The sequence below is a fragment of the Hakea prostrata genome, chromosome 9, assembly GCF_041222555.1.
Source record: "Hakea prostrata isolate BN-2017 chromosome 9, UWA_Hpros_2, whole genome shotgun sequence".
Classification (NCBI taxonomy): domain Eukaryota; kingdom Viridiplantae; phylum Streptophyta; class Magnoliopsida; order Proteales; family Proteaceae; genus Hakea; species Hakea prostrata.
This window is the reverse complement of record NC_142608.1, coordinates 21,989,073-22,012,942: the sequence shown is the minus strand read 5'-3', so window position 1 is coordinate 22,012,942 and position 23,870 is coordinate 21,989,073. Positions and strand designations below refer to the sequence as shown.

The following is a 23,870-nucleotide window of genomic DNA, read 5'->3' as shown; positions in this document are numbered from 1 at the left end:
ATACTCAATTTGTTCAAGGCCATTTTAAATTCTAACTATAACTTTCATTAAATTAAACTAACATAGTGTCAGGTTAGGGTGGGCTTGTTTGGCCCAAGGGCTAAACCAAACCCAACCCCAACCCCGTTAGGATTGATTATTTTGTAACCCAAACTTGCCCTTCGGGTTGAAAAGATCGGGCTTAGCTCAAAGTAGGATTGGGCTGGTCCAGGTCAATAGGGTTTTATTAACACCCCTAGGCACAGGGGATAGTAAAAATCAAACTAATAACACCATGGGCTAAGCTTCCAGTTGTGTGAGATAGTCCCATTGCACCTCTCTTTCCATTTTTGAGAGAACAATGGGAGGCTATCTCACTGCTGCTGTGTGGTAAATTCGTCTCTAGGGTGGCCTTGATCATTGAGCTTCTGACTGTGGGGTCTTTGTCCAATCATTGACATTTGCAATTATGTATGGTAAATGTTATTGATTGTATGAGTTCTTATTCTCAATGATCATTTTTCTTAAAAAAAAAAATGTTTGCTAAATAATTCTAAAATGTGATGTATGCTTTCAATAGCAATAAGAAATCTTCCATCTAATTGAATCAATTTAGAGCTGAATTCACACAATCTTTGGAGGGCAAACCAGCACATTTTCTATTGCTAGACTATGAAATACCATTGCCTCCGAACCCCCTCGATCCTAAAAATTTCTTATTTGTAATTCTTTGGCTTGCTCTAGAGCTTCAAACTCAGCTTGGAAGTTGCTCTTCTCTCCCAAATGTGTATGATGCAAACTCACTATTTGACCTCTAATACGTCCAAAAATAGTTTAGTCATCATATTCCTGCAAGGCTGACGTCAGATGTGGCCCGATCGCAAGGTCGGGTGGCCAACGCCGAAGGCTAATTCAGCAATGGATTACCACAAAGCTGTGACTAGTTGTAGAGCTTCAATTGAAAACGATAATGGAGGGAAAACGATTCAATTACCTTTACTCAATGTGATCCTTTAGTTTATCTAGGATTTACCTATGGTTCTCCATCGTTGGATCAATCCTTGCCTCCATCTGCAGCCACCGGATCCTAGGGTTTTACCCTTCTTTCGGAGGTAATGGTGGTTACCTTTTTTTAGCACGATTGCTCATTCCATATTGGTGTTGGTTACCTTCTGCATCATGATCATGTATCCCGAATTTGACGAGATTACATCTTTTGTAACTATTAAGGTTCCTTCACCCTTATGTTATTCTCTGGTTTGAACTCTTGACCGTTCTCGATCGTGGTTGGATCCGTCGCCAACGGGAGTCAATGACCCGATCGTGGTTGAACCTGGTTTGATGTTATTTTATCCTCATCAACCTCTTTTATCTTTGAGAACTCCTTCAGCATCCTTGCTAGATTTCCTAAAGAGTACCCATCAAAATTCAACTTAAAAGAACGGTCTCAACAAGATAAATTTCCCACAGTTTTTGTCTGTAGTGGAATTCAATCTCACCAACAGACCAATAACAATGTGTTATATTTATATATATCTTCCTACTTCATTTGAAAACATAAAAATCAAAGCAATAAAGGGTTAACAAATAATCCCAAGACTCATTCTTACATGAAGGTTGCCAAGGGGTATAGGAACAATATCAGAAGATGGCAACAAAATTGGCATGGAGGTTTGGGGTTCAAGAGAGAAGATGCAAAAGTAAGAAATGGAGGCAATGTCATAAGTTTCTGGCCCCGTGGCTTGAGAAGGAGTATAGGGTAACGAATTGCTTTTGAGAGAGATGCTAGTGTTGGAGGCACCCCATCCTTCCATTATTTGATTTGGTGCCGCTGCTGTAATAGAGAGTGACAAGATTTTGAAAGAGGCAGAGAACACTAGGAATGAAGGGTCGGCGGTAGAGATGCATTGAAACAAAGGGAGTTTGAAAAGTCTGTTTGTACAAACGATGACGGCCTATATTCGGAGTTTCCCTGGGGTTGGTAAAGCGAAATGGGGGCCACCCTAGCCCATTGAGTGCTCTACCTCGGGCCATCGACATCATACGCTCTACTGAAATAGATTTCGCGGACTCGGAGAATCTCTTGGAGCTTTTCGAGAGGGAATTTTGAGCCCCTTCTCAAAATAAGTACTCCTTCTCGAACTGAAATGATATTTTTCCATTTTTCCTCGGGGAAAAGCTGGCCCATCCGACCTACTATTCGCTCTTTAAAACTAAGGTGGGCGGCTGATGCGTCCAAAATCTGCTCAGCCCTTAGATCTCTTCGTGATGACCTGCAAAACGAAAGCGTCAGATGTGGCCCGACCGCTGGGGTCGGGAGTCCACCTCCGAAGGCTAAGTCAGTTGATGAACTTAATCACAAACGGCTCTGCTAAAAGCACAGAGCTAAGGAATGAAGAACTGGGAAAGGTGATCTAGATAGCAGAGCGCTGATAGTTTAAGTCTATCAATATGTATCTGAACCTGAGTCTCAGATAGTGTTTTTTCGATCTCTTCACCTCATATGGTAGTGAGGTTTATATAGAGTGTACCTTCGAATCTCCTTCGTTGGATGCACTTGAACCTTCTTCGGGTAGTCGTTGGATCTTAACAGTTAGATCCGTTGAGCAATAGACTTCTACTAGTTTGGACTAGTAGAGGACTCCTGAGATAACCTTTAGGTTATGTGATGATTATCCCTTCGATAATGATTATCCGCAGCCGTTAATTCGAGTCTGCCATCATTAGGGTAATTACCCTAATCCATAAGTAGGATTAGGGCACGCTTGTAGCTGAATAAGCTTTCTTCTTCAGCAAGCCATCTTCTGGATCCGGTTCGCTTGGGAGCGAGTCGGTTCCCTCTGTCTCGACCGGGGTCGAGGGTCGGACCAGGTATGAACCCGGTCTGATCATAATTTCTCCGTATCAGCGGCGAATAGATAAGAAGATGAGGGATAGAGGCAATTGGCTCTTGGAACAAGGAGGTGGGAATGGGAAAGTCAAATGAACAACAATATGAAAAGGCAATTTGTACTTGATAAAACCAAGACTTTGGGTAGTATCAATTGCAAGACTCGTAGGTGTCATATGGCGCCAAACCATGGTCGAATTATCCATTATAGAAGAGGCAACAATGACCTCAAAATTTAGATGGATCTACTGAATAGATCCAAAGTAATTACAATACTCAATTCTTGTTGAAAGCTCCACAAAACAGGGTATGATGCCTTAAGGAGGAGAACTAAATATGAACTCTAATAAGTCCAAATCTGAAAGGGCCAATGCTAACCTAAAACACAATATGAATCTGCTGGTCAATTTCTGACCTTGAATTGGATTTACCTAGTAAATGGATGAATAAGGTGGCACTAGTGTAGGAGGTTAGGGGATAAGATTCGACAAGAACAAAGGAAGAGATGGGGGATGGGTATAGAAGGTGCGAGGGCAACCAACAATTAGACTAACCTGGGACTATTAGCATAACCCATATTAGAAGCAGGGAAGCAACATCATCATTGTTTGATGGACAAGGAGATATTTAAAAATACAGTGAATGCTGAGTCATCTTTTAACCCTTTTATTCTTTAGTTCTTTAGTTCTACAAGTAATGAGTGTAGGAAAACAGGGTGCAAAACATAGAAAAGTAGGATCCATTGTTTTTTTTTTAGGTAGTGGGTAGGGGAGTAGGAAAGGAAATGAAATGAAGGATAAGTCAGGACACTATACAATATATGGGGCCCACAGATTTATTTAATTTACCGTTGTTTGCGAGATAAAAAAGGCGTAGAAAACCAGTCCAAGCCATATTTAGGTTCAGTGCAGAGCTGGGGCTTTAATGGCCAAACTTACACATCCGGTTTTTGGTGCGAATAGGCCATGATGTTAATTTGGTTGAACTGATTCTGGTCCGAATCAGCCGATTCGACGATCGGATTCCTGATTCTCAAACCCTTCTTCGTCTCTAGGTAACAGTGTCAGCTAATGCTTCAAGCGGTCAAGCATGGATTACAAGAACTGAAAATAACACTTGAAGAAGCAACAGCTAACCTCGAAGAACGCTGCAAATTCTGTTTGCCTACTACAGCTTTAAGCCCTCATCCATGGCTTTGCTTTCTTCTCCTTATACCCCGTCTACACGTCTTCCCGTTCCGCTTCCTCAATCTGTCTCTTCGCCAAGAGATTTTGTACCTTTTTCCAGGCAATGTTTCAGATTACCTAGAAAATCGATATATGTGGTAGCTTGTTCGGCTCCCAATGCTCTTCCAACCACCGAGCAGGAAATTCTTGAGGCCGTCGCTCAAACGGATGGCAAGAAAGAGAATAGCCTCCCTGCTGTGAGAACATACGAGAATGACTTGGCTCGGTTGACTTTGATAGGGGATGTAGCTTTTGAGCAAGCATTAACTGCGGCAGCTGCTGATGGTGGCGAAGCTGCAGACGAGCACATTGCTACTGGTATGTCCACCATGGTCGTTGAGACTGTATTCCCCGGTACTTTGGAAGAGAACAGCACAGTCTCGACCAGACTGGTCAGTTGATTTTCGTTTTACATTTCTTTGTTTCTTTCTTTTTCCTATCCAATTCTCAAATGCCTTCACGGTGGCGGACCGACATTGAGACCGTATTTCGCGTCTAGATTGTGTCTGGTATTGGAAACCTTGAGACCTTATTTATACATTTAATTTGTGTCTGGTAGAAGAAGCCACATTCTTGAAATCTATAGATGTTGAAGTGCTTCCAGTTTATTGCTGCATAATTTGTATCTCTTTTCTTGATCTTAGCTCATAGTGTTAAATTCTTATGGAAGTCTAAACCTATTTTCTGTCCTTTATTGCTGAGTTTCATATTCTTTTAGTAATTTATTAAGGAAATAGGTCTAGCTGTCTTGCGAAGGGGTAGGCTTTGGAGAAACTGTCAGTGGATTAGAGTTGTAGGCTGAGGTCAAGGTATCGAAGCAGTCTCTCAACAAAACTTGTTAGTGTAAGGCTGCGGAGGAGAATCGCCCTCAGGGCTCTCCATGTGGGGAAGCCTTCGGCACCAGGTTCAACCTTTTTGGTCCAGTTATGGTGGGAGGTCATAAAGAATATTAATCAAATTTAATATCGATGGGTTCAAGATCACATACCTTGGTTAACTTGAATCTAGCGGATGTAAACTTAGGAGGCATCTCTTTGCATTCCCTTGTCTTTTTTTATGTTCTTGCACTCTTATGTTCCAAATCGACTGAACCATGTTGATGGAGTTTAAGGATCAACTTTTTTTTTTCTTTTTTCCAGAGAAAAGTGATAAAGAACAAGGAGAGGGAGCACTAATTTTCACATCTCTATGATCATCGATCATAGGGGGCCCCTTTACCATCTTGTATAAATGGGCTATTCTATAGATATGGTAGAGGGGCCCATCCAATTCTTGTTTGTCCATTCCTTCCCACTCATGACCCGTGTAACAAGCTACATCAAGTAAGAAGTGTAGAACAATTAGTGCATAAGGACCACCATTGTATAACTGTTCATCAACGGATGCTGCTTCCCATATCAGGTAAAAGTGCAATCCTATAGCCGCAAAAGTAGGAATAATGGCACCAAATATAATATTGTTTCCATAAAGAAGAGACCTGGAAATAGGTTCATGAATACCATCAATATCTACGGAGGACGCAAGAAGGATAAAAAACGAAGGCGGAAAAAAAGTAGGGACACAAAACACCAAACCACCAAGAAAGACGGGGGCGGTATCCAAGACCCCAGGCCACCGTGCCAAAAGCAGAGCGCATGGTAAAACATCGGGACCCCAAGCACACAAATTATCTATAAAATAAATAAAAAATAGATAACTGAAGGCTTTTTATCTTTCCTCTCTATTTCTTATTCCCCTCAACCCAATGGCTAATTAAAGTCCCACGGACCAACCAAAAAGGGAAAGAAGAGAACACCAAACGCCGCCACCGGGAAGCAATGGGCCAACCCACCGAACATAGTGGTTGAGCCCTTGAGTGATGAGCGACATGGATTAGGAAAAATAATAAGAAAACACACGCCGGGAGCAAGCAGGCATTGTGGGTTGAAGCATGATTCCTTGATTTGGTAGAAGGCCATGATGCCCTGAATTCTTTTTGGGTTGGCAGATGAGGACACATGGCAGACGTCACCCTGTCTATCTGCATGAGGAGCAGTCTGGCCTACAAAACAGAAACTGATTGATACACATAACACATGCATGGAGAACTTTTTTTAACCCAAATGAGGATAACACTCATGAAATCATTGTTGTTAGGTGACTATTTATGGGCTTAAAAAGTTGAAAGACCCATGATAGATGGATTCACCATGTTCTGATTTCATTTCCCATTCTTTTGTTAATCCTTTTGCATTAGCTTTCCTCACATTTATGTTTCATGTTGGTCATTAAAATAGCTGTTCAGCATACCAAAACACGCTGCTCATAACTGGCTTAATGTGCACATTTACAGTTTTTGCCTGCACGAAAAGTCAAAGAGAAAGCCAAGAAATTGAGACACACTCTCACCCCAGATATCTTATCCAGTAATGCATCAAAAAATATACTTGCAATGACATTTAGGCAAGTAGTCTTGCATCACATTTGGAGTTTTGAGCTGGCACTATTCAGCCCAGGAACTGAGAGAAATATGGAGAACCTTGAGAATCCAAGAGAGGTTAGTGACCTTTTTTTTTTTTTTTCTTTTTTGGATTAAATCTTTTCCTCCATCCCTCTTTTTCCGAGGTAGTATATATGCCACACTGTAGCACTGTAGCACTGTGTCATATGAGTCTCTCAGTCCCTCTGTACAATTGTACTGATGCTTCAATTCTCTTGTACCTTGGCAGGTTCCAACATTTTCCACTCTTAGTTCATCGGATGAAAGGGTTCTTTCTGTCCTTGCAGAAGCAGTTTGTATATCTGTCCTTGAAGACACTGAGAAGGACTTCCGTGGAAGGTCTTTGGGTAGAACTTCAAACAATATCTTCCATTGGTTTCAGAGTCCCAGAGTGATTGTCTCAAAGGATTCCTCAGTATTCATATATAGAATCTTTCAGGATGAGATGTTGGAAAATTCCAAGAGTCTCCTGGAAAAATATAATGCAGTAAAGGCAAATGTGAGGAATTTAAAAATGAAGAACCAGTGGTGGACATCATTGACATTTTCAAAGTTGGAAAGAATTGGTGGTCCTGAGTTCAGTGCTTGGACAAGAGAGTATATACCTGCCTACAGGCTACAAATTGATGCTGATAAACTTAAAGATGTAAAGTTTGATGGCTGGAATAAGTCCGCAGACAATAGGTGGGAAGTCCTTTTGACCCACTCCCAGATGGTATCTCACCCTTCCTTGGATCACTAGATTTGGATCACTCTGAGCATATGGAACCTAATTATAATGCTAATTGAGTGGTAGTTTCTTCATGGTTTATGCATGTGTGTTTTAGTTTTTAGCACTAACATAGGTTAACACCATTCTGCTGGAATTGTGCATTTTAACCACTCTTATTATCTGTTACAAGTTCAACCATCATTTCATTCAACATATGACTATTATGGGAAAATCATTCCAGATAGGACCATGTGATATCTTTGTGTGCCCGACTAATCCAAACTGCATACCTGCATGTATAAAGTCTTTCCTCTGGAGATCTGAAATTTTAGAGCTTGGGTAGAACTTGGTAGCTAATGGTCATGTTTAATGTTTTGTTGTACTATGTCTAAAAAGAGGTTGGAATGGAAGGGGCATGTAGATAATTAAGCTGGAATCAATGGATAAATGAAAGCTGGAGAAGTTGTGGAAAACTTCGAAGTTAATTAATGAAGGATATGATTATTCTTTGATCATCAGGAAAACTTTTCTTTTTTTGGATGAATTCATCAGGAAAACTTAATTATGCGTACCGGCTGAAATCAATGGATAAATGAAAACTAGAAAAGTTTTGAGAAACCTAGAAGTTAAAATAATATAGGATTTGATTATCCTTTAATTGTCGAGAGAACTGTCAGGTGTGATTTCGTGCATCACTAAGTGCATAGGAAAGTCATGGTCTGAATTTATGACGCCATGTCAAAATCAGTCTCAAATTGGGCCCTGCCAAAGCTGCCACAGCCCACATGGGAAATATACAGATGTGGTCTCATACATTGTCTAAGTGGGTGTCCCATTAACAAGGCCACCCGAAAAAAAAAAAGAAAAAAATAAAGGAGGGAAATCCTAGAAACTGGTTTTGTCGTGAATGGCATGTCTATGACATTACATTGCCTATATTGGATGACTCTAAATTGGAACCAGCACCACCTGTTAGGAATAATCTTGGTAAATAATCTCCTAGATACTAAATATGGACAAAATGCTTGAATTCAAAATGAGTACAGTTTAAGCGGAGGGTGCTTGCAGTTTCTCTTCTGAAACATGAGATACCGTAAATTATGTCAAAGAAAAAGAAGAAAGAGCTGCAGTACCTTCCAAATTTTCAGAAGAGCAATTCTACTCATTTGGAAACTACTAAATTTGTGGTTTGATTCAATTGATGGGTTATAATTTTTATTTTTATTTTTATTTTTTAATTTTTTTTTTGTGGTGAATGTTATAGTCATAGTTTCAAGGATTAGAAATTTATTTTCTGATTTTGGCTTTTGGTAAGCTTAGTTGTTGGGGACTTTCATAATTTTAGTTGTTGAGGAGTTGAAATGGGTCTGGGAATTAGTTTATCAACAATTTCTATTTTTTAAAGCATTGTAGCCTATAGAAGGCAAAGGAACTGGCCAGGCTTTAGTTCAATTGTTTGCTGCTTTATTAGATTGAAGTTTGTTGTTGCTCTACTTTTCTGCTCCTATGGTTGGTGGACTTGAGTCTTGCAGTAATCCTAGATAAGTTATAGCTTATATGGTTGTCTCTCTGCCCCTTTTCTACTTTTCATACTTGGGCCTTTTACTCTTGTGGAACTTCGTTGTTATCCTGTGGGGGCCTTTCTTCTGGGATAACAAATAGAACCAAGGCATCATACTACGCAAATGTATCTTTTCCCAGCTTCCCCTAACTTCACACAGATTGTTCTCTCCTCATCTCTGTCTTGAAGTACCTCATGCGTCCTCACTTTTCTTTTTCTTTTTCTTTATTAGTAGTATAGACTCTAATCTTTATCTTTGTCTTTATAATATAAGGAGAAAGGACTTTCACAATGCTGATATGCTTTTTTTGCACCCCTCAAGTATTCATCCAAATATGTGAAATATCTAAATTATCCCATCTCTTTGAAGATTCAAAAGTGCCCACATCAGAAAAGAGGCATTGGAGGGAACCTTATTCGTGTAATAAAATTGCAGTTGGAATAAATTACAATACCAAAATATAAATAAATAGATAAATAACACCGTCCATCGGTCAATGACCTGAAACTAGCAAATGAAAATTATTTGTTTATAAATAACACAAATATCACATACAAAAGCATTTCATTGGCCAATGACCTGAAACTCCCAAATGAAAATTTTATAAATAACACAAATATCATGACAAAAGCATTTCATCAAATAAATGAAATTCGCTCACCAATTCCAAATGGTTTCTAGCTAGCTCAAGCCAAATTGGCTTGGAACTTGGTTTTAATTCTTTAATTTTACAACTTAATTACTCTTCTTAGGGAATTTGATCAGCTTAAGTGTAGAAATTCTTGCACCTACTTGTTATGGCAAAGGCTAAATTTTGCAGATGAAGAACAGGGGAAACACATTTGAATGAAAACTAAAATTCAAAAGGACTACTACTGTGGAGCTCCATTGAACTGTGAGACCTTAGGATTCTCCAGCAGAGCTCGGAGTTTTCTTTGCTTTACTAGTTGACTTTATGCAGCATACGAAACCTGATTGCAAGGATTAAGATCTCGGTTACGAGGTTGGTTCTAGCCGGCCAAAAACTGAGATATGGTTGAGATGGATTGAACCAGAGAATTTTTTGGGTAAAACTTCACATGTTATGGGCTGGTCAAACCTGGTCGACACTAAAGAAACTGGTTGAAACTAAGCTGAAACTGTTGAAGTTGGGCTGGTTGGAATTGATCAAAACTTGGCATTTATTGGTTGAAATCACTGATATTTTGAGATATGTTGAAACTTGGGACATTTATAAATAACCCATAGTTTTGTCTCGGTTTCTTAGCAAACCAAGATTTAACTGAAATTTCGGCCCATCTTGGTTGATTTGAACAATACCTGTCTTTCGGTATCTGCTGAAGAGCCAGAATGATGCTCAAATCATGATCCCTTTTTTGTCCTACTGCATGCAGTAGGCTATTAGAGGTGTACTTATTCCAAAAAAAAAAAATGAAAAAAGAGAAGGGTGAAGGGGTTGTTGAGATTTAAGAATCAGATAGGCAGTGCTGTTTTTTATTTTTTGGTTGGGGTGGAGGTTCTTGCAACCCTTCTACTAGAATCTTCTTTGTGCTTCCACATCAATTTTCTGGGAGCTGGATTGGGGCTGATAGTCTGCATTGTTTCTTGTAATCTTACTTAAAGAAAATCAAGTAAGATGGTGATAAACCGTCTTGTTGGCTCCTCTGTGTAGGAAAAATATGTTTGGATTAGAAATATCCTATATGGCTGTGTCAATAGTTGTACCAAAGGCAGGCTAAAGAATTAGAGAAACAGAAATATATATATATATCCCCCCTTTCTTTCTTCTACTGTATCTTGGCAAACATGTCCTATTTTCTAACAACCATTGGTAAAATTTTCTCAATTCTGGCACTAATTTTCCATTATGATGAACCAAATATGTTCACATCATGTTACTTTTTCATCTATTGTTCTGTGAATGTACAAGCTCAACTTCTCTAATTATGATTCTTTGGAGGGATGGGGTTTCGAATATTATTTTCTTTTGGCAGTGCACAAGTTAGGAACAATTTCATTACTTTTCCCAATATGCTGAGTTGTGGCTTAAGCTTTCTGAATGTGCTTCTGTACGTCTTCTGTGGTGCCTCTGATGGTATATTGTGAGGTGTATGTGTTTTTTTAGTATTGTTTGGCATTGGTTATTTTCTATTGGAATGACTCTGATTCATGGCTTTTGCAGGTAGGCCTGGCTAATATTTTAGATATGTACTATGAAGATGTTTACACTCTCCCAGATAAACAGCTTTCATGTGGGGTGGTTAGAGATTTTAGTAATTTATCAATAGATAAGGTAAGCTGACTGCATATTCTATTTGTAGCTTTCTTGGGTGACTTTAATATAGATTGAAATCCTTTTGTAAAAGCTTGATCACCTGGTAATGCAGTTCCTATTGGATTTGGAGGAACATAAATAGGAAATGGTAGCAGGGGTAAAAATATATGAAAATACTGCTTTAGTCTTTGATCTGTCAGATTTGTTCACTAGGAGCTTCTGCTTTCAAACTTCTATCAAAGTTTCTGCAAAGTGGTGACAAACCCAGCAAATGATTCACTGTACAACTGTAATGTTATACTTCTGTAGTAGCCGTATTTTATGTCATTTTGTCAAGGCATTACCTAGGCATCGCCTTGATTTTTTCTTTCCTCCAATGCCTAGGGTTGCCTAGACTCCATACTACTATTTTTGGCACTCTCACTTGAAGCTGATGGATTCCCATTTCTATGGGCCCTAGTACAAACCAGCTCAAAGTTGATTGCGCAATTGAGAGATATGATCCTTTAGGCAGATAGTTGAAGCCTAACTTTGGTATGATTACTTTTTCTTGATTGGTCCTATGCGAGGATGTCACATTTCACACCAAATATCCTTCCTCTCATCTGGTTTCTCAGGATTTCCTTTTCTGCTTCCTTTGATCAGCTTCTTGTTAATGTTTTTCTCTTTGGGCCTTTGGCATCTTAATCAAACATCTGGTGGGTGCTAAGATCTGCCATTATGTCAATTGATGCTTAAGTCAGAATTAGCATCTAGGATTTAGCTTCATACATGGTTTAAGAACTTGATCTCGATGGCCCAGAAAACTGAGATCTAAGCAGGGTCTTGTGCTATCTCAGCTGAAATGTGCATTCCAGCCCAACTTGAGCTAACTCGATGGGCTTTAGGGCTCAGTTTGGGCTGAAAACGGTATTTACCGTATCTTAGGCCTTCTAAACATAGTGGTGGCCTTAGATAAACAACTGTAGATGTGAGTTCCAAGTTGATCCTAACTTTGAAGTCCATGTGCTGAAGAAGTGAAGATGTAGACTTATAAAACATAAAGTACAATACCATGACTTGATATAAATGAATACATTATGGCCTAAACTCAAACAGTTCATCAATCATGTTACATGATAAGACCGGTATAGTGTAAGTTCCAAGATGAGAGTACAAGAGTAAAAGGCTAAAATCAATGAAGTACTAAGTAGCACCTATAACTCCTGCTCAACCAGCACCACCAGCAACCTCCTCCTGTGGCTCCTCTGTGTTGTCAAGCTCTAGCCAACTCCAAATAGTATAAGTTTTCAGCTCTAGCATCTTGCACCTTAGGAGGGACTTGGTGGCACTTGGGTGTACCTACACAAAGTCTAACCAAGTGTTGCTCGAACCTTGTTTTACCTCTGGCCAAGACTCTACTTCGGTAGTTACAGATTGTCCTCTGTCCTTTTGCATCTATCAGGACTCCTTGTTGCCATGCAATGGTGTCATCTGCCATTGTTTAGTATTAGGAAGTAAGGCCTACCTATAAATTGAATTGGAAACCATCGTTAACAATGCCAAAGTGAAACACTTAAGACACTTGTAATCATGGTGCAAATTTCGGTCGAAACCTGGTATTTTTTTTTATGGAAATCTCAACCCGAGGTTTCGACCCTTGTATGACCTCCTTTTCATGTATGACCTCCTTTTCATCTGATTTCTTGCCTCTACCTAGTTAGAGCATAATAAACACAATGAAACTAATAATTTGTAAAAAAAAAAAAAATAACTATTGGAAAGTTATCATTCAAGTATACTGACAAATGAATGGTTTCAACAAGTACAAATTGTATTTTATATAGGCATAGAATCATCAACACACATGATTTGTTTGATAGAATGGTTACATATACAACAAGTCAACAAAATACAATGACCACCTAGATCAAGTGATGGTGTCTCACATATATTAAGTTCAAGCCCATATATCATGTGTATATGTATTTCTTCAAAATACATAATTTAGAAAATAGTTTTTAAAATTAGAAAAAAAAAATAGTAGCAAATAATAAAATAATAAGTTTAACAACACACAATCATAGATCATGATCCTAGACTAAACACATTAATTTCAAGGCAATACATCATCATTTTAGGCTTGAATAAAACAAAAATAAAAAAATGGGAAGTTTGGAACTGTTGGATATGGCTCATGCTTCACATTCTATTGCCGCGAGAGTTTCTTTTGTAGTTGTTGTGTCTTAAGAGGTGTTTGGAGGAGTTGTGGAAATTAGGTGAAAATGGGATAGAAATCAACAAAAACTAAGGAAAAACAAGTTGGAGTGTCGAAACTTGCGAAATGGTCGAAATCGGCAAAATTTCGGTTGAAACCTATGATTTCGACAAAATCTTGAAGGTTTTGTTTTGATTTCTGAAAATGCAGTGATTTCGGTCGAAATTTTGACTGTTTTGATCAAAATATATTCCATGCTTGTAATATGTTAATCAAACTATCAAAGTGTGTTGTCAAAGTTTGAACCTTATGCTAAAATGTAGAGAAGTGGTGACTGGTGAGTATCACTCAGCATTATGGAACATATGGATCTGAGTTTGTATCCATAAGGTTTCCCATGTCATCTTGTTCTTGTAGTATCTCTCATCAATGTACTAAATTTGGCGAAATTTCGGTCATCTTGAGCCTACCAAGAAGAAACATGGTCTGATACGAAATTTTGTCAGTTGATTGAATTTTGACGAAATTTTTGGGGAAAATTCAAGGGTTGTAGTTGTAAATTGTAATTTGTAATTTTTAAATTGTAATTGAGATTTGACTACTTCTGATCTGAACCAGATTCAGGGGATTACAACAGGCCCTAGGGTGGTAGCCCAACACCCTACAGCCTTCTAGCACAACCAGGTGATGTAACCCAGGGTTTGGGCTAGTCTTCAAGATCCTCTCAATTAGCATCGGCAGTAGAATTATGGTTAAAATCTCATTGTTTCAGGTCTGGTCTTAGTCATTCTCAATGGATAGCAGCTATTTAGGGCTTTTAACTCTGCTGTTCAGGTCTGGATTTTAAGGACTGCAGCTGAATGTATTTAAAGCACTCGAGGATCCCCGTGGCCAGGTTTGGGGTCTATGTTTGAGGGTTTTTAGGGTTTAAGGATGACTTTAGGTTGATTGGGGTAGGGAATAGATTTTGGCCAGCAGGGTTAGGGCCTGGGAACTTAGGGAATTAAATTTGATTCTGTGGAATATCAGTTTCACATTAAATTCCCAAGCTACGGTGATGCAGATATGAAGACATACACGGTGATGCAGATATGAAGACATATACAAGAAAGAAAAGGCTCAACGGGTTAGGCCCATTAAAGGCCTAAGGATATGACCCAAATTAGCCCATGACTTTAATGGCCTAGGACTGTTTTAGTGGGTTAAAGTCAGGCCAGGTTAGACTTAAGCCCAAATCTAGTCTTTGAGATTTTCATCAAAGTCAATAAAAGGGGCTATAGTTTGAAAATAAGGAACTCTTGGCAAAGGGGGTCTTCTTTTGTCAAGAGTTAGATAGTGGTAGAGTCATTAATAGGTAGATATTAGCTAGTGGCTGGATATTGCATTTAGTGTTTATGTCTCTTTAGAAAGGCTGTATAAAGGGAATTATTTCATAAGGTGGAAGACACACTCATCATTTGAAATCAAAATTGTTTTCTTAGCTATTCTTCATTTTGAAGAACCTTGTGTTTGATCAAGGTAGGTTGGTGTCCTCGGTCCTATTGATCCACCTTGCGGTGTGAAGCCTAGGTGTTATTTTGCTATCCTTGTTCTTTCATTTCTGCTATATCATTCCCTCACGTCCCCATCTAACAATAAGACCATCTAGTCTTTAATCTTCTATTTTGTTTACTACCCTTACATTGAAGTACAATTCTGTCCCTGTTGTTCTGAGGTATCCTAGAGTGTTCTCATTGTGATGGCACTTTAGATTTCAGCTTTGCTTGACATCTAAATTTTGTCTCATCCTTAAGTCTATTAAATTTGTTTGTGAAAAGATCCTATTTGGCTATTGTTTGATCAATTAAAGACAATGCTACATTATTTGGTATCAGAGCTGTGATAGAGAGTGAAAATCCTGGACCATTTGGTTCAATTGATCCTATGGCAGCAATGATGGAGATATTTCAGCAACTGAGCAATCAAATCACTCCAAAAATCAGAAGCAAGTGGAAGAGAGGCTCTTAGCAATGGAGGCTAGATTTGCTGCCTTTACTCATGCCCTATACCCTCCACTTGGTGAAGAATCCCAACCAACTCATTCTGTAGCCAAATTTCCTACTCGGAGGAATACAGGGAGAGGACCCCAGAGGATTCCAGTTGTGCAACGACCTTCAAAGAGCACCTACAGATTTATTTCACTGGAGAACAACCTACATTCAGTAGGCATGTTGGTGACTCTCAAAAGATTAAGCTTGAACTTAAGAAATACTCGGGCAAGCATGGTCCTCAAGTATTTTATGATTGGCTGACAACGCCTGATGACTATTTTGATTGGTATGAATTATCCGATGCACGAAAGATGAATCTAGTACATGCCAAACTAGTTAGAGGCTTGGAGCTGCATGTGAATGGTGGAAAACTAGTGAATATGAGTTAAGAGGATCATGGTAGAGCCCTTACTATGCGGGAGGAGATGAAGGAAGAACTAAGAGAGAAGTACTTGTCATCCACTTTTCCATTGCAACTACATGACAAGTTAAATTCTCTTTGTCAAGGGAACTTGTCAGTTGCAGAGTATATGGAGCAATTGACTCCCTCTCTTCTCGTACAAGAATTAGAGAGAAAGAGATCCAAGTCTTGTCACGTTTTCAGATTGGGTTTATGGCTTAAAATCAATTGGGCCATAGGCGTTCTAGACGTGGAAAATATTAGGGACTACTTTGAGAAGGCCCTACATGCTGAAGAATTATTGGCATCCAATAACAAAAGGTTTGGATACCAAGTTGAGGAGGCTAGGTGAACTTTTTCAGCACCAAAACCTACTACAGGAATCCCTCCTCGACCCACACTTCCTACCTAACAAGATAAGGGCAAGGCTCCTTTGACTAGTGGCAACCAAGCACAGTGTTCCCATTGTCAAGAGGTTGGATGTTATGCTAAGTATTGTCCACACCGTCAAAAAATTAATGTTGTTGCTGAAGTTGAAAGTACAGTGGAAGCAGAAGATTCCAATCTATTTCTATACCCACTTGATGAAGGTGACTATGGCGGAGCTGCATATGATGTGGATGATACCAACAATAGGGATGCTTATGGCGTTCATATAGTAAGCCGTATGTTGGTGGCTGAAACCAAAGGAGAGGACTAGCGGCACAATTGTATATTTTACAGCCACACGAAGTCTGGAGATAACACTACTTTGGTGATAGTTGATAGTGGGAGCTGCGTCAACATTACTTCCGACACCTTTGTGAAGAAGGCCAACTTGAAGGTGGAGAAACACCCTCAACCATATCAGGTGTCCTTGCTGAATGGGAATACTTTGGAGGTAAATCAACGTTGTTTTATACCATTGAAGCTCCACAGATATGAGGAAGAGGTATGGTACGATGTAAACCCAATGCATCTTACTGATGTTCTATTTGGTTGACCATGGATGTACGATAATAATGTTATGGTCAGGGGAAAGAAAAGCTTGTTTGTATTCAAGTTTAAAGGACTTCACACTGTCCTCCATCCAGTTAATGTCCAGCTGAAATGCGTCAACGGAGGTACTTAAGGACCAACCGGAAGGGCACCAATGAAGTGCAGAAGGTGTTGTCCACTCCCCAAAAGAAGCAGTTGGCTTTTCCTCTCAAGGCATTCATCCACACTAGCCATGATACGGGGCTGGTATTGGCACTTGTTACAAGGGAAGTTACCCCTCAACTTGAGGTGGCATTCCCTCCATCCATTAAAGAGTTGCATTCTAATTTTTTTGATGTGATTCTTGATGAGCTACCTCCTATGCGTGATATTCAACATGCAATTAATTTGGTACCCAGATCGGTGTTACCAAACGTACCAGCTTACCGCCTCCGTCCTATAGAGCACAATGAGCTCAAAAGGCTGGTGGATGAGTTACTACATAAAGGATTCATTCAAGAAAGCTTTAGTCCGTGTGCTGTACCAGCATTGCTCACTTCAATGGATGGCTCATGGCGTATGTGTGTGGATAGCAGATCAATCAACAAGATCATGGTCAAGTATAGGTTTCCTATACCACGAGTTGATGATATGTTAGACATGCTATTGGGGGCTAACATCTATCTAAATTGGACTGCAAAAGCGGTTACCATTAGATTCGTATTTGGCCCAGGGACGAATGGAAGATTGCCTTCAAGGCCAAGGATGGACTATTTGAATGGAGAGTTATGCCTTTTGGACTAACGAATGCACCTAGCACATTCATGAGGGTTATGACACAGGTACTTCGTCCTTTTATTGGTTGATTTTTAGTTGTATACTTGGATGATATATTGATCTATAGCAAGCATCCGAATGATCACATTGATCAGCTATGTCAAGTCTTGAGAGTGCTTCGCACTGAGAACCTTTATATCAATCTTAAGAATTGCTCCTTTATGTTGCCGAAGGTTGTGTTCCTTGGTTTTATTGTCTTATCACAAGGTGTTGAAGCTGATCCAAAGAATATAAAGAGCGTAACTGATTGGCCTACCCCAAAGACAATCACTGAAGTCTATAGTTTCCATGGACTTGCGTCGTTTTACAAGAGATTCATTCGGAACTTTAGTGCAGCCATGACACCTATTACTGAATGTTTGAAGCAGGGCAAAGGTGAGTTCAAATGGACAACTGCGGCAACCAAAGCCTTTCATCTTATCAAGCAAAAGATGACAAAGGCTCCAATACTTCGCCTACCAAATTTTGACCGTATATTTGAGATAGTAACTAGTGCCTCACATATTGGTCTGGGAGGTGTATTGATGCAAGAGGGCACCTGTTGCTTTCTATAGTGAGAAGCTCAATGATGCCAAACGATATGATTTGGAGCTTTATGCTGTCGTCTAAGTGTTACGCCATTGGAGACATTATCTCATTGGCAAAGAGTTCATTCTCTATCCCGATCACGAGGCCCTTAAGCATCTCCGCTCACAGAAGTCGATTAGCAATAGGCATGCCAAATGGGTTGCTTATCTACAGGAGTTTGTGTTTGCAATAAAGGACAAGGTTGGAAAGGAGAATACAATGGTTGATGCATTGAGCTGAAAGGTACTTATTTTTAACACATTCTCAACACATGTAGTTAGCATTGATCAGATATGTGATGAGTATGCACCTGACGAAGATTTCAGTGTGCCATATAAGGAGTTACAGCAAGGCGGGCAGCATCATAAGTATTCACTACATTATGGGTATTTATTTTTGGGAACTCGGTTGCATTCCAAATTCTTCCCTATGACATCACATCATACGCGAGTTGTATGGCGAAGGTTTGGGAGATCATTTCAGCAGGGATAAGACCATCACATAGGTTACTGGTTGGTATATTGGCCTCATATTGCAAAAGATGTTGATCACCTAATTAAGAGATGTCGAGTTTGTCAGCTAGCCAAGCGAACCAAGCAAATACAAGTTTGTACTCACCATTACCAGTTCCTCATGCACCTTGGATTGATATTAGTATGGATTTCATACTTGAGCTACCCTCAACAGAAGAGTGATACGAGTCCATCATGGTTATAGTCGACTGATTCTCAAATATGGCTCACTTTATACCATGTTACAAGACCTTTGGTGCAACTCACATTGCAAAGATGTTCTTCAAGGAGGTTGTACGAATACTTAGGCTACTAAGTAGCATTCTCTCAGACCATGACGTCAAGTTCATGAGCTATTTTTGGAGGACATTGTGGCTAAAAACTAACACAAAGTTACAATTTTCAACAACATTCCATCCACAAATTGACGGGCTGACGGAGATGGTGAAAAAGCTTGGTAAATTTACTTATGTGTTTGGTTTATGATTATGAAAAGACATGGCCTTCCATACTTGACATAGCTGATTTGCTTACAGTAGCTTAGTTAATCGTACCACAGGTCGTACTCCATTTGAGATTCTACTTGGAGTTCAACCTTGATGGCCTATAGACCTTGTCCCACTACCACCACAGGCATGCACAAGTATTGAGGTTGACGAGTTTCTGCTCCATATCACAGAGGTACATGCTGATGTTCACCAAAGAGTAGCTCTCAACAATGATGTATACAAGGCTATAGCTGATCGTCATCCACAATATGTGGAGTTTCAACTGGGAGACATGGTGATGGTTCCTGTCAATCAGAAAGGTTCCAACATGGTGTTGACAACAAACTCCATCCAAAGAAGATGGGTCCCTACAAGGTGCTGAAATGTATTGGACCAAATGCTTACATGCTTGAGTTACTAGAATAAATGAACATGAGCAATGTCTTCAATATGTCTGAATTGCATCTTTATGTAGGATCACTTTGATGATGGAGACACCAAACAATGTTTAGGCTGCCCCAACTTAAGCCACCAATCGATGATAGCATTGTGCAGGTTTTGGATGACTCTTACAAAACCACTCTTCGTGGCCTTGGATACCATGCTTCCCTCATCAAATGAAAGAATCATATACGACATGATAGTACTTGCAATCATTCTTACTATTTTAGGAAACTTAATCTTGATTTATATGAGTGTTACATGTCATTCATCCATTCATCGGAGGCGAATGTTTTCAAGCCGGGGGAGTTGATGCAGAATTGATGACATATACAAGAAAGAAGGTCAATGGGTTGGGCTCATTAAAGGCCTAAGAATATGACCCAAATCAGCCCAGGGCTATCATGGATTAGGATTGTTTTAGTGGGTTAAAGTCAGCCCACATGCTATGACTTTCATGGGTTAGACCTAAGCCCAACTAGTCTTTGAGATTTTCATCAAAGTCAATAAAAGGGACTATAGTTTGAAAATAAGGAACTCTTGTTAAAGGGGGTTTTCCTTTGTCAAGAGTAAGGTAATGGTTGAGTCATTAATAGCTAGTTGTCAGCTAGTGGTTGGATATTGCACTTAACGTTCATGTCTTTATAGAAATGCTATATAAAGGGACTTATGTAAGAGGGTGGAAGACACATTCATCATTTGAAATCAAAATTGCTTTCTTAGCTTTTTTCCTCTTTGGAGAAACCTTGTGTTTGGTCAAGGTAAGTTGATGTCCGATTCAATCGATCCACATTGCGGTGTGAAGCCTAGGTGTTATTTTCTTGTCCTTATTCTTTCAATTCTACTATATCATTCCCTCACGTCCCCATCTAACGATAAGCCCATCTAGTCCTTAATCTTCTATTTCAGTTACTACCCTTACATTGAAGTGCAATTCTTTCCCTATTGTTCTGAGGTATCCTAGAGTGTTACCACTGTGATAGCACTCTAGATTTCAACTTTGCTTGACATCTAAATTCTGTCTCATCCTTAAGTATGTTGAATCTGAATTTCCTTCCTGTGAAAAGATCCTATTTGGCTACTGTTTTGATCAATTAAAGACAATACTCCATTATAGGCTCTTAAAATTAGGTCCCCTACTTGGCTTAGGACTCTTGTTTAGGGTTAGGGCTTGGAGGGGAGGTAGAGAAGGTGTAGAAGAAAGTAACCCTAAAAGGGTTTAGAGTTTGGTTGAGGGATTTGAGAGTTAATGAGAATTTTAGTGAAACTAGGTGATAAGGAAAGAATAAATAAACTTAAACCAGTCCGGTTTAAGCCCAGTCCGACCAGATCGGAATCAAACCAGTTCGGTTTGAGCCTAGTTCGACCAGCTCAAATCACGTTAGACCGACCAAGTCTAGGTCGGTCGAATAAAGTACAAAGGCTGAATAACAAGGTAAATCTGAATAAGATTCTAGCCAAAGAAACAGTATTCAGTCAGGACTCTACTACTTATGTTCGAGTAGGACTCAAGGACTAAGATTCAGATCGCAACCTAATTAAGGTTTTAGTCCCACTCAAACTCATACGGAGAAAAGCTATAAAAAGGTATGAGAACACAAGAGAAAGGTACGCTGAATAGAACTATCACTATTCGAATTCTTATTGTTCATTACTTTTTTGCCTTCCTTAGTCGGATCCCTAACTAGATCGTCGGAGGTGAAAACTCGACCTCCATGGTCGAGCTCACTCTTGCAGGTTCAACCGGCTGAAGGGACGAACAGGATTGTGCAGCAACAATTGGCGCCGTCTGTAGGAACTCTGATCAAAAAGCTATTATGAAAAAGAGATTAGGTTTGGTAATCGAAGAGGTGTCTGGCGGAGAAAAGGAGGTCAACCAGGGCGGAATGGAAAAAATTCCCGAACTCCAGATTCAGCAAGATTCTCCAATTCTTCCAGACACTTAAGCAAATCAATACGCGACAATGCATCAAATTGTCGAAGTTCAAAAGGAACAATTTGAGATGAGAAAAGCAATCTCATCCTTAAGCGAGTTGATCAGGATGGCCATGCAACACGTAATTGCTCCCGAAGCAGATTCTCAGAAAAAACAAAAAAGTCCCGAGGGGAGCAGGTGTGACCGACCACCTGTGATCGACCAGATACCTCAACAATCTAAAAAAGAGCTGGCAAAATCTCGAACCTCGAAAGAAGTTATTCCAGAAAAGGATCCTCCAGTCGACGACGACGGAGATCGAGGAAGCAGCACAAATCTAGCAAAAGCTTCAAAGGACAAAAAGAATCATAATGGTTCAATGAAGCGAGATGAAGAGATGAATAAGCGCATCACCGACCTTGACGAAACAGTCAAAAAAGCGCTAAAGCTTGGAAAAGAAGAGCTATACGCCGTTTTTAAAGGAGGATCCTTTCATCAAAAGCGTCTCGGAAGCAGAGATGCCAATAGGTTTCAAATGTCCGACCTCCAAGGCATACGATGGATCGAAGTGTCCTAAGCATCACATCACCCATTATAAGTCTGTCATGTCTACTTCTAGACACAATGAAGCAGCTATGTGCCGCAGTTTCCCAGCATTATTGACTGGAGCAGCGTTAGATTGGTACCAAGCTTTGCCTCGTGGCACAATAAAGAGTTTCGAACATCTAGGTCGGAATTTCTTATTGCGTTTCCAAAGCGGAGTAGAAACCAAAAAGAGAGAAGAAACCTTGTTCGCTGTAAAACAAGGGCGAACGGAGTCCATTAGAGATTTCCTTGCGAGATTCAATAATCTGACCATGCAGATTGAAAATCTGGAATGAAAAGATAGCCTTCCACGCCTTGTACCAAGGACTCAGCCATGAAGGCCTATGTGAGAGACTTTTGAATGACATGCCTGAAACGTATGATGACCTCCGAGAACGATGCCACAAGCAAGCAGAGATATCAGAAACAATTGAATCTTGAAAGAAGGAGCATCCAATCACTGAGGCAAGAACATACAAAGAAAAATACCAACCCATCAGAAAATCGACCATAGACCCGACCAAGGATGGTCGACCTGAGCGGGAAAGGTCACCGGCCATGAGGAGATCGGAAATCCTGATGCAAATTAAAGATCGAGGAATTCTCCAGCGGCCCGAGAAGTTACATTCTTGTCCAGGAAATCGCGATAAAAGCAAATATTGCGAGTTCCACAAAGATCACGGACACTGGACAGATGGCTGCCGACAGCTAAAAGAGGAAATTGACAGGATCATCTCTCAAGGACAGCTTACGAAATACCTCCGACCTACCCAACCTGATAAAAAACAAATAGAAGGGGGTAGGAAGAGGCATAGATCTCCAAGCAGAGAGGGACGCCAAAACAAGTCCCGACCACGAGAAGGAGGAGACAATAAAAAACGACCACCAATATTTACTGTGTTCGGTGGCCCAACTGAGGAGTCAAGTAGACAAGCCAAAAGAAAAGCACGATACGTGGGGAATGCCGAGCTTGAGAAACCAGATGAGAAGGTCACTTCGGAACCGATCACCTTCTCATCCAAAGATAAACATGGGGTAAACACTCCCCACGACGATGCCCTTGTCATCAAAGTCACTCTGGCCGGAACAGAGGTCTATAGAGTCCTAGTAGATATAGGGTCATCAGCAGATATCTTGTCATTAGATGCTTTCAAGAAATTACAGCTAGACGAGAAAATGCTGATCCCCTGTGGGACGCACTTATACGGTTTTACAGGAACCTCAACCCGAGCAGAGGGCACCATTAGATTAGATCTTCGTATTGGCGAATACCCCAGAGACAGGGTCATCCAAACGAATTTTATGGTTGTCCGAGATTTGTCAGCTTATAATATTATCTTAGGACGACCAACCCTTTGTACTCTGGAGGCGGTAGTATCATCCTTACATATGAAGATGAAATTCCCAACAAAAAAGGGAATAGGAGAATGTTCCGCCGATCAAAAAGGAAGCCGGCAAAGCTACGCCAATTACATGAGAAAAAGAGTAAAAACAAGCTCTACCATGGCGGTCGAAGTCAGAGATGATCGCGATGAAGAAAACATGCAAAGAGCCGAACCAGTAGAAAAATTAGAAAAGATTATGCTGAATTCAAGGGAAGATCAGGGAACTATGATCGGAGCAGAACAAGAAGAAGAGTTCAAAGATAGTCTAACCAGATTTCTACAGAAAAATACTGACGTCTTTGCATGGTCGGCAGAGGACATGCCCGGAATAGACAGAAAAGTAGCCGGGCACAAGCTAAACATTGGCCCTCAAGCGATACCAATAATTCAAAAGAGAAGAAATTTTTCTTTGGAAAAGCATGAGGCCATCCGA

At 40.0% G+C, this 23,870-nt stretch overlaps 1 protein-coding gene across 1 annotated transcript in view; it reads left to right on the top strand.

The window, feature by feature from the left end:
• Positions 1 to 3,802: 3,802 nt before the first annotated feature.
• LOC149005005 (uncharacterized) overlaps positions 3,803 to 23,870 on the top strand; it is a 37,746-nt gene continuing 17,678 nt past the window's right edge. The window contains exons 1-4 of the mRNA XM_089169350.1: positions 3,803 to 4,487; positions 6,428 to 6,631; positions 6,804 to 7,289; positions 11,031 to 11,141. Of these exons, the coding sequence (XP_089025476.1) occupies positions 4,059 to 4,487; positions 6,428 to 6,631; positions 6,804 to 7,289; positions 11,031 to 11,141 (1,230 nt within the window). The 5' untranslated portion in view covers positions 3,803 to 4,058. The remainder of the gene's footprint in view (positions 4,488 to 6,427; positions 6,632 to 6,803; positions 7,290 to 11,030; positions 11,142 to 23,870) is intronic.